The sequence below is a fragment of the Polyodon spathula genome, chromosome 5 (assembly GCF_017654505.1).
Source record: "Polyodon spathula isolate WHYD16114869_AA chromosome 5, ASM1765450v1, whole genome shotgun sequence".
Classification (NCBI taxonomy): Eukaryota; Metazoa; Chordata; class Actinopteri; order Acipenseriformes; family Polyodontidae; genus Polyodon; species Polyodon spathula.
The window spans coordinates 31,884,106-31,896,116 of record NC_054538.1 but is presented as its reverse complement, the minus strand read 5'-3'; the positions used below and the strand labels follow the sequence as shown (position 1 = coordinate 31,896,116).

The 12,011-nt window shown below is 39.3% G+C and overlaps 1 protein-coding gene across 1 annotated transcript in view; it reads left to right on the top strand.

The window, feature by feature from the left end:
- The window catches only part of LOC121316402 (nesprin-1-like), a 161,502-nt gene that overhangs the window by 89,431 nt on the left and 60,060 nt on the right, over positions 1 to 12,011 (top strand). The window contains exons 88-93 of the mRNA XM_041251476.1: positions 102 to 245; positions 1,188 to 1,385; positions 3,457 to 3,597; positions 5,278 to 5,409; positions 5,897 to 6,058; positions 9,135 to 9,329. Coding sequence (XP_041107410.1) covers positions 102 to 245; positions 1,188 to 1,385; positions 3,457 to 3,597; positions 5,278 to 5,409; positions 5,897 to 6,058; positions 9,135 to 9,329 — 972 coding nt within the window. The remainder of the gene's footprint in view (positions 1 to 101; positions 246 to 1,187; positions 1,386 to 3,456; positions 3,598 to 5,277; positions 5,410 to 5,896; positions 6,059 to 9,134; positions 9,330 to 12,011) is intronic.

Here is a 12,011-nt window from a genome sequence, read left to right as displayed (position 1 = left end):
TATTTCCTTCAAGAGCGGGCAGATTGGCCAGCAGGGTTTAGGAAGGGAAGAGTTTTTTAATTCTTCTGTAAGAGTTGACTATGGTAATGTTTTCTCTGCAGGAGGCGTTGGTGCAGTATGAGCAATATGAGCAGGAGGTGAAGCATTTGCAGCGGCTGATTGAAGAAGGTCACCTGGTCATCCAGGATAGACCTGTTTCAACTAGTAACATCAAGGAGCTGCAGACTCAGATCTCACACCATGAGGTAAACAGATTATGATTTCATCATTTTAATAATAATTTGTGTTCCAGGGCTTTGTCTTTTACAATAGAATTTGCACTGTCCTATTTTACATATGTGCCAGAATCTATTTTCATTTGCATAGTTCAGATACGCAAGTGAAAACAAGTTTTAATGTAAACATGCCGACACTAGAAGGTCATTCAGGCCAAGAACCCACTAATTAAACCAGAGAAATTATCAAATTATCAAATCTTAAAATGCTCATTAAGTTTCATATGTTTGACCTTAATTATGTCTAAATGAATTAAACATCTTCACTGTTTAACAACCCTTCTTCTGGGGCACACTGTTTGTGTGGCTCATTGCTATTTATTGTTCAGAGAGCTAAGCAGTGCATTTTTTTCAGTTTCAATCATCATATGACCTAATTATCATGGCATTGGTCATCTGGAGGGGACATTACAGAGGCTGGGCCTAACTCCATTTAGAAGCAGGGAGATAGCTGTGTTGATCTTAGCTTTGACAGAGTGGCCTTTGGGGTTGTGATTTTCAGCTCCTTTGTTCAGAATCTGTTGTAACAGGAGAGGAGAGGGGGGCTACTGAATCACATTTCCTGTGGCTGTGCTGTTTCTTTGCTTTGTGGTTAAAACACTGCAGTGAGATTACTGTTTTGCCTGTGCTCTGAGTGTGACAGCCAAACATCCTGTCTGCAGCTGAAAACCAGCGGTGCTGTTGATGTTCTGTTTCTGTCAGAGCTCTAGCTGGGACCTCATTGGTCTGCTACTCTGACAGAGGGGCAAGGCTTGTGCTTTCTCAGAAACAGCAGGATGAACTCCTCTTCCTCATCGTGCTCTTGATCTGTGGTATTTTATTTTTATTATCTCCCCCCGCTTTTATTTATGTTTTGGTCACTGCCTTTGCTGCTTTGTTGTCTTGAAGACTGACATGGAAAAGTTTTCGCAGGAACTGGCCCAGAAGATCAAAGGTTACCAGGAGCAGATTGCCTCCCTGAATTCCAACTGCAAGATGCTGACAATGAAAGCCAAACATGCCACTATGCTGTTGACTTTGTCTGAGGAGAAAGGGCTCTCAGAAGGGCTGGACGAGTTTGATGCTGAGCTCCTGCCCAATCATTCTCCTGCTAATCCCTCTGTGGTGATGGTAAGCTCCCCAGCTGCTACTGCTGCCTAGTACTTGTACAACATTTCCTCAGCTCTAATGGACTGGCTTGCTCCACTAATACATTTCACTGCTGTAACAAACAGCTGAAACCACCTGTCAGTTATTTCAGAGAGCTGGTGCAAATGCATTTCTTTCTAAATCAGTGGTTTCCAATCTTTTTTTGCTGCGCCCTCCTACAGAGATATTATTTTTTGCCGCGCCCCCTTCCCCCCTAGTAAACAGTACAATATTAAAATAAATATGATTTTTCTAAAATAACATAATGTGACATTGTGTGTGAAATGAAAGCAGGTGCCACACAGGCAGTAGCTTGGTGCTCGAATTCAGCATTCATTAGCACAGGAAAAATAAACAATTAAGGACCACACCAAAGGAAAACAAAATAACAAAATCACTCTTTGCTAAATTCCAGTTTATCTCTCGCTTTCACTGAGACAGCCTCTCTGTCAATCACTCGCTCTCCCACTGCGCTCGTGCATGCACTTGTATTGATCACTTCACATTAAACTGCACTGCACCCTCCATCCACCTTCACCAATCCTGGGCATGGCATTCGGACAGTGTTATAATATATATTTTGAAGATGGATACACTTTATTACAATCACTATTCATAATTGTATTAACAGCAATACATACAGTCACTTATTCTCGTTCTTCATTCCACATTTAAGTGAGGACGTGGAGGATTTAAAAGCCCATTTAATTGTTTCACAGCCAAACCCTGTAAATTAAACTGATCGTACTATTGTTATTAGTAGTATTGTTATTACAGTATACCTTTTATTTATATCACGGTCTGGTTTTACTAGCAGTAACGCCCTTAGTGCTTAATCTACAACCATTGAAACACTTTTAAGTCATCCAAGTCCTTCATTTCGCATTTGATAAAAGTGGAATAAAGAACGAGAAAACGAGGGTGCAACATTTTAATAACTGACTTGTCTATTAATGTTAATGCAGTTACGAATAGTAATTGTAATATTTGTCCAGTGTATTATTATTTTTTTTTATAATGTTATAAAATATATATTTCATAAAATGTTGCACCCTCGTTGTCTGTTTTCTGCACATAGCAAAACCCATAAATTAAACTAAAACTTTAGCCAAGTCCCCACCCACTCTGTTTATAAACTGCAGGTCTATCTAAATGTATATATTTTTTTGTGAACAAAATGTAAAACGCGCCACTGTACTTTGTAGGAACAATTGCCATGATTAGCCAAACAACTTTCAAATCAAGGAGATCTGGGCTGGACCACAGAATCGCTAAGCTGCGATAGGTCTGAAACAACACAAACTATATCAATGGGGATTGGACAGATTTCACAGGGGGTGTGCCTAGGTAGTTGATCCATCAATCACCCTGAAGGCAGGCTCACAGAGTCTGCCACTTACCGCAGAGCTTTTACAATCGCCATAAGTCAGAAAAAAGTATTTTACAGTCAGGTATTAGCGCCCCCTTAATAACCTCATCGGCGCGCCCACAGTTTGAAAACCACTGTTCTAAATACATGCTGAATGATAATACAGTAATGTGCGTTTTCTGTTTTAGAAGGATCAGTGTATTTAAAAACACAAGTGCATGGTCGGGCATCAGATTTGATGACAAGCAAGGCAAACAGTGCATTATAACATCCCCAGCAGGTATAGCCTATCACGTATGATGTGGAGGTAACTGCAGTTTTTTTAAAAAAAGCATCAAATAGATTTCTGTCAAACTTGTTTTATTCACAAGAATCTGTATTTTAAAGGTATAACAATCCATGAAGAAAAAACATTTTACAGAAATTGGAATGCATTCATAAACGAATACCGTAGTTGCATACTACATTCAGCAAATAACAAAAAATATATTTTTACAGTGTTGCTGCCGAAGTACAGTGTTATCAGGAGTTTTTATTCACATTTTATTAAAATTAAAGTATTGATCTAATATTGCGCCACTAAACAGCTCTTTATTGCTTGATTATCTTAATGATTATGCTATACGTCTCCCTCTGATTTTGTGTTTGCTCTTTTCTAACCTGCCGTTGTCTTCCTTGTGTCAGATGACTACTGGTCGCTGTCACACTCTACTCTCACCTGTCACTGAGGAGTCTGGGGAGGAGGTGGCCAACAATGAGATTTCCTCCCCACCTACCTGTCGCTCCCCCTCACCTGTGGCTAGTACTGATTCTTCTGTTAACCAGGTAGCACCTACTGGGCTTTTGTATCATCCTGCCTACAGGTTTTTGCATGGGACAGACTGGTAGTGTTCAAGCCCAAGCCTTAACAGTCGCATCTTTTGCCTCTGCTTAAATTGGAAATGAATAGACAACAGCAGCTGTCAAAGAGCTTTTGCCAGAAAAAAAAAAAAAGTTTTATCAAGAGACCCCTCTGCATGGCAACGCAACAAGAATAGGCACCTTTAACAGTGACCCTTCTGTAAGCCTAAGAGAAGGAATGTTTATTATTTCAACTAACTGAAAGAAGAATATAAAAGGACATTTTTTAAGCAATGCCAGTAGGATTTATTTTGATATAAGGCTGACATTACCAGAATTCATAACATCTGTAAAAAAAAAAAAAAATAATAATAATAATAATAATTAACAGTTTTATCCTCAAGTTTAAAAAAACTCCTTATTTTCATTAAAATGCCTAACTGTCTGAGAAAAAGACAAAAGACTTAAACATTTGACTATAGAAAGCATGTCTCATGCAAAACTCTGCTTAGGCCAGCAAAACATATACATACCTTTGTTAGAAATCTACACTCACTAACATTTTTAAATTACATTAAATACTAATTACTAGAGGTGCATATCTCAGCCCTAACATCTGTTGCACCAAGTTGTATATCTGAATTGTAACACACACAAAAAAAAAAAAATTGATATAGATTTTGCAGAACATTTTCCTATAGCTTAAAGGACTACTATTGGCATTCACAGATGCAGGAAGGGAAGCCGAAGTATCACTGAGAGATGTCAGATAGTTTTCAAAGATTAAAGCAGCTTTCCTTAAGATCTTTCAGATTGTTAGTTAAGGTGCTAACCAGTATATGTCTGAATTTATTGGATGATTTACACATTCCTGACTTTTTTCGCTGGCAATGCTTTTTGGCTCAGGATTTTACCCTCTCTTGTACACTGATTAATAACACACCCAATGCCTAATTGTCTTTGAGATCAGTATTAACAGGTACATTCTGGGAAGTCCCATCAGGAATGCACATGATCATCTACTAGAAGTTGTTATTATATAAGGAAGTTTGGCAAATCTATTTCTTTAAGTTAACCATAATGACTGTATTCTATGTCATCTGAAGGTCATTACAAAGTGTATGCAACTAGTTAGCATAACCCTTTTCTAATGTTGATCTAACTGCCTTATCCTGAAGATTTGACAAATAGTCAGACCAAAGTTATATTACTAGGTCCTTCCAGCAAATGCAGTTAATATGCCATATCTGTGACAAATTTTACAGCTATGTTTCATGATCGATTTGACTACCACAGTACACAGTGGCATATTTGATATCCACCATTGTTATTCTATTTTTGTTCTGGGATGTTAAGACAGACTTGATTATCAGTCCAATTACTGTGTATTAAATCAAAACAATAAGAAAAGTATGCAAGTATTTCAAGTTCAGCTACTAGACAGTAAGGGCATAGCCAAATACAGTACTGCAATTTTGGAGTTAAAAAATTCCTGTTGGTTCAGTCATGGCCAGTGTATGAAAAAAAGAGTAACTGAATTCCCTGGCATCAATTAGGATCATGTTCTCTTCTCTGAGAAACCATTCAGGTTCCTTTTTGAAAGTGCAATGTTGTGCATCATGCTTATAGGACATTGCATGTTACCAAGCCTTATCTGCTGAACAGTTGCAGACAGCAGCTGCTGAGATTCAGCGCAGCAGATTGTCGGCTCAGGAGCTCTGCGAGCCTGGACTGGAGTCCGCTGCTGTTGCCAAACTGGACGACATCCAGAGCTCCTGGGAGACGCTGAAGAATGTGGTGAGTCTCACACAGCAACATGGAGCCTGCAGGAAAGCTTTGTAACAACACGCAGCCGCTGGTGAAGTGCATTTGTTCACAACTTACTGAGTAATGGTTTGTTAATGTTTTTGAGGAATTAGCATATCTACAGCACAACAGTGCAGTACAGTGTGTCTTTGGTTGCTGTATTGAAATAATCAGTTGGTATGCTAGTGTAGAAATCTTATTGAAATTTAAAGCAGCTGTGCCTTTCTTTTCAAACTTTAAGTTTAACTGTTTTAAGAGACAATTCACAATAGTTATGAATTTTTTTTATTTTCAAATTCATGTGAAAACATGATGTAAAAATATTATTTTAATCACTCAAGACCTAAAATTTTGTGAATCTGGTCCTATATTGCATGTTTCTGTCCTTAGTTTACAGTATGTTCTTCTATAAAGAACGCAAACATACAAAAGGGAGAAATGCAGGCATTTTTTTCACATGGTTCAATCCTTTTTTCAGATCACTGAAAAGCAGAGAACTTTGTATGAAGCCCTGGAACACCAGCAGCAGTTCCAGGACTCACTTCAGTCAATATCCACAAAGATGGAGTCTATCGAAACCAAACTGAATGGAGCTTTGGAAGCTGACAAGACTCCTGAGAGCCAGATGGCAGCACACCAGGTGAGATGTGTTTTCTGGAATCTGTTTTTATTTTACTGACATATTGAAACATTTAAATCACACACACACACACACACACACACACACACACACACACACACACACACACACACACACACACACACATATATCTCTGTTAAAGTCAGAAGTAGGTTTGAACAAGAATTTTCCATTTGTACCATGTTGCCATTTCATTGGTACTAGAACACAAATAGCAAGATTACTGTGTAGCTAATGTATATAAAGTCAACATCTGGGAAACTGCAGACAAAATTCACTGCTGTATCACTACAGTTGTTTTTCTTGTGGGCTATGATTTGTAATGTCCTGAAATATATACAGTTTTAGTCAAAAGTTTACATACCCCAGTGGAAATTTATAATTTCTAGAAATTTCTCCAAAATAAATAATTATAGGAAAAGTCTTTTGTAGCAAAATATTTCCTTTCGTGGATGAGGAAAAAAAGTTACAAGAAATAGATTTCTGCAATTATTTATTACAGCAATTGTTTTGCAAAACTCCAAAAATGCTAATTCAAAAGTATTCATACCCTGACAAGAAAAATGAAATTTATAGCTAGTTGAGGCACCTTTAACAATAATAACCTCTTTTAAATGATTAGGATATTTGTCAGTTAACTTTTGGCATGATTCTTTAGTGATTTTTGATCATTCTTCAATGCAAAATTGCTCCAGTTTATTCAAATTCAGAGGATTTCTCTTATTCACAGTCTTCATCAACTCATACCAAAGATTCTCAGTCGGATTTAGATCAGGACTTTGACTAGGCCATTCCAGAACCTTGACTTTATTCTTCTTTAACCATTCTGAAGTAGGTTTTGATGTGTGCTTTGGATCGTTGCTGTGCTGGAATGACCAGTTGCGCTTTAAACCAAGGTTTGTAGCAGATGGTTTCAGATTATTGGCCAATATCTTCTGTTATGCTATGGAATCCATTGTACCATGTATTGGAACTAAATTTCCTGTAACATTAAAGGAAAAACAGCCCCATAGAAAGATAGCACCACCTCCATGTTTGACAGGAGGTATGGTGTTCTTTTCTCTGTACACCTCACCAGACTTTCTCCAAACGATATCAGCGTGACCAAATAGCTCTGTTTTTGTTTCATCAATCCAGAAAACCTTTAACCAGAACACATATCCATAATTCAAATGCTGTTTTGCAAACTTTAAGCAATTGTTCTTTTCATGTTTTCCTGAGAGTTGCTTTTTCCTTGGCCTGCGACCATTGAGACCTTCACCATGCAGTACTCTACCTGTGGTTGAAACAGAAACCCCAGTCCCTCTTGCAGCCAATTCACTTTGAATATCTTTGGCAGTCAATCTCGGATTGTTATTAACCTTTCACAATTCTTCCGCTTGTTCTTGGGGAAAGAAACTTCTTTCTTCCAAACCGAGGGAGCGTTGTGACAGTATGTGACGGGTTGCCCACCCCATGTGTTGTTATTTATTTATGAGACCGGCGAAGAAGCCGGTCTTGTAGTGTGTAGTCGGTGGGGATGGGGTTAAAACCCCTTCCCTAGAACTCTCGTTAGAATGTGACTGGAGCCTTAATAAGGTAATTTATTAATGGTTAATTAAGGCTCCAGCCATGAATATAAAAGACCCACTCTTAGCTTGGAGGACGGAGAGTGCCAGAGGAGAGATGTAAACTAAACAACTGCTATGTATGCTGGTTTCACAACCAGCATACTATTTGTTTACTGTTTGTTTGTTTGGCCCTTGTGCCCTTTTTGTTTAGTGCTTTGTATAAATATTTATTTTATTTATTATTTAATAAATGCACTGAGCGCGCTTGAGTTTCAGTTTTGCCCCGCCGTACCTTGTTTTGACTTGCTTCCTGAACCTGACGTCACCACCCACACGCCCCACAAAGCCATCTGTAACACAGTACCATGAGTCTTGTACTTCTTGATAATAGAAACAATATTTGATACATCTTCGTGTATCCTTCTCCAGCTTTATGACAATGAATAATTTTCTGCCTAAGGTCTTCAGATAGCTCTTTATTTTTTTTCCCCATATTGATTTATTGGCAATGACAGCAATCATCCCTGCCTATCCCCTTTATACTCTTTAAGAGTGTTCACCTACAATCCAGCATTTTCTAGACTTTTCTAGAATTAGGTTCTGAATTATCATATTGACATTTCTAGCACCTTATAGACAATACTATCATAGCATCAAAAGTGACTTTTGAATTGGCATTTTTGGAGTTTTGAAAAAAATAAATTCTGAAATAAATAATTGTAGACTTATAATTGTATAATTACCTATTTCTTGTAACTTTTTTTACTCACCCAGACAAGCAAAAGATTCTGTGGTCCAATGAAACAAAAATTGAACTATTTGGCCTAAATGCAAAGCATTTTCTCTGGCGCAAACCCAACACAGCACATCACCCAGGTAACACCATCCCTACTGTGAAGCATGCTGGTGGCAGCATCATGCTATGGGGATGCTTTTCATTGGCAGGGACTGGAAGCTTGTCAGGGTAGAGGCAAAATGGATGGAGCTAACTATAGGCAAATCCTTCAGGAAAACCTGCTTCAGTCTGCAAAAGACCGGGACGGAGATTCACCTTTCAGCAGGACAATAACCCCAAGCAAACAACCAAAGCGACACTGGAGTGGCTTAAAAACAAGAAAGTGAATGTCCTAGATTGGCCCAGTCAAAGCCCGGACTTGAATCCGATTGAGAATCTTGAAGATTGCTGACCACCAATGATCTGCATGACAGAGCTTGATAATAATTGTGACACTTAATTTTTTTGGAAATAAATTTCTAATTTGAGAAATGTGTAATTTTGGTTGATTCCCTTGAATTGTTAATAAAGTACAATATTTTCCACATGTTCAAATTACAATATAGCTCATTACCTGTGTTGTTTTTTTATACAGCCTTTTTTGCTTATCTTTATCAAGGGTGCCAATACTTCTGGAGGTGCCTGTATAGTTGTTTTTCATTTTGCCTTTGATTTTCCATGAGCACATCCAGTGTGCCTGATTATGCTTTGTTGTATTCTGTATAAACCTGCTCTTCTTGGCCCTGCTCAGGCCCTGATGGACGAGATCCTGATGCTGCAGGATGAGATCAATGAGCTGCAGACTTCCTTTGCAGAGGAGCTGGTGTCTGACACCCTGGACACTGACACTGCTGACCAGGTGGCCATGCAGTCCACGCTGACAGTCCTGGCAGAGAGGATGGCCACCATCAGAATGAAGGCCTCTGGGAAACAACAGCTTCTTGAGGTGAAAACATGGGCATGTGGACTTTTCTCTCTGTTGCATCCTCCTTCCACTTTCCTAATTTCAAGCTTTTGTTCACTTTCAATTCTATTCTTTTTTCTTTCAATTATTTTAAGGCATTTCCCCTGCACTGGCTAAAGCCCCTTTCAGTGTAACTTGACTCTAGGTCAAGATACCAGTGGCTTTAACTTACCAGGTAGAATGTGAATCAGGATGCTTTCTAGAATCAGTTTGCACATTCTGCTTAATACGGAAGAGAAAGAAGACCTGTTAAGGACAGAGCTGAACAGTAAGACAACAACACATATATTGGCACATTTACAGATCAGTGTAGGATTTATAGGCCCTGTTTGGTATGTATAACAGTGAATGCACATCACTTGTTTGAAAGTAAGTAACAGCACCTATACTGCAGGAGACAGGACTCAAAGCTGATCCTGGAGATACAAAAATGTAGAGCCACACAAATCCATTTCAAGACATGCAAAGGGGCAGTTTCTTTTTTTCTTTTTTTAGCTACTGTACAGTTCTTCCACTGTTAAAAAAGCATGCTGCAACATGGCCACTTCAAAGTTCCGAGCCTTTTGCTACTTTCCCCTTTCAGTATTCTGTTCTACAGTGTGCTTTTTCTATCTACAATTGCAACTTTTAGAAGGGTGAGCTAAGCCCATTACTGAAAAATAATGAAATTGCATCCACTAATAACTGTAGGCGAGTATTTTAAAATGAAAAGATGTAGTAAATCACTAGAAACAATAACTGAAAAATGGGTTTTGACAGAGTATTCAGAAGTTTGCACCTTAGTGAGCAGTTTGATGTTTAGTAGAGGCTGTCCTGTCTTCAGTGTTGCTTTCCCGTCGTCAATGCTGCTATGAATGCAGTGACCCCACAATGTGTTGACTGATCAGCTGTGGGGAAGAGTTCAGGAAATGAGTCAAAACATCCTGGAAGTCACTCCAGCAGAACAGAGCCAACTCTAGTATTGATGAAGAAGCGTGTGTATTGATATGTACATATGTCTACAGTCTTGTATACTGTATATACTGGATAATAAACAGAAAACGCTTGAAATAAAAAAATAGTTGCTGCATTCTATATGTAACAACGTGTCAGTTACTATAACAGAAATGTAATTGGTACGAATTGTTTTGTATGCTTATCGATTTTATATCTGACAGGGAGAGAGAGAGGTCCAACAGAATCTGTTACATACTGTATATCAATATAAAAACTTTAGTTCCCTTTCAAGTGCGAAATGTAACCATTACTGAATGGCTATTTGCCTCCTAAAGACCTGAAACCTGAGTAAGATATAACAAAACTGCTCAGCCGAGCCTGTGACGCAGTCATGCCCGCCCCCGAGGGTATAAACGACTGTGCTCACAGATCTCAGGGCCATTTTTCCTTTCAAGAACTGACCTGACAGGAATGCCTATTCAGATTTTCGCATTTATTGTGTTTTTACAAAATTATACATGATATTAAAAATCGCTGTATTAGTTTTACTAATTATGCGTCATTATGCAGTACAGCTTGTTGTTTGTTACTTCCCGCTATGGCCTTGTGCCTCATGTGAAGCCAGTGGCTTGAGTCGCTCCTTCCAGGGATCAAGCAACGTAAGTCGTCTAACTTTGTGCCCTCCCCCCCAGGTTGCAGTAGCCCCGGCTGGAGTTATTTTATTCTCGCTTTGGCTTCTGCCAAAATTACGAGACAGTTTGTATAATTAAAGTAATTGTTATTACTGTATTTTGTTGAGAAAAGTATTTATTTTCTCATTCTGTTTTTCTTTTTTCACAGAGACTAAGCGTAGGCCTGTGCAGGACCAAGAGACTGCTTCGAGTGTGATTGCTTGCAATCTCTACCACAGCTTCTTGATGTCATTTTGGTGACAGCTTTTGCATCGCCATTACAAGGGCTGTTAGTTCATTGTAACAAGCAGGCTTCCCTCAGTCTTGAGTGGTTTTGTCAGTAGCTTGCACAGGTGGGCATCCCTGTACAGTGTTACCTGCTGTAACTGAGAACCGGTGGACCAACCCTCACCTTTCCTGACCCGATACCGTATCGTACCGAACCAGGACCAAGGTTACCACACTGGTACCATACCGTACCGACCCGGTTCTGACCCAGTACCGTACCAATACCAACCCGGTGCTAAAGTCACTGAACCAACCCGGTACCATCCCGGTTCTGATTTGCTACTGTACCGTACTGACCCAGTGCTACAGTCACCATATCGTTCAGGACAAGCACGGCAGATGTTCTTCCTGCCTGGTGCCTGATCACACAAAGGAGGCACTGGTGAACTGCAGTTTCTGCGAGTTTTGTGCACAAGCGGATGAGTGAGATGCAGGCATTGTCAATTGCGAAAAACTGCTTAATTTTTGCAGAAGTCAGGACAAAGGAGCTCTGTACCAATCCTGCTTTTTTACCAAAGAATATCTTGGCATTTCATGTCAACCAGTCTGTGGAATTGGATGCTTTCCATCCACCTCCGTTCCAGTCTGACTGAGAGCAGCAGCTCCATACACTCTGTCCAGTGCAGGCCCTTGCGTATTATGTTGACAGGACAAAAAGTTGGAGGCAGTCTGAACTGTTTTTTGTCTATTATAGGGCGAAGTCCCATGGGGTAAGCCTGTCTAAACAGAGACTATCAAAATGGATAACAGACAGAGTCAGGACTGCCTA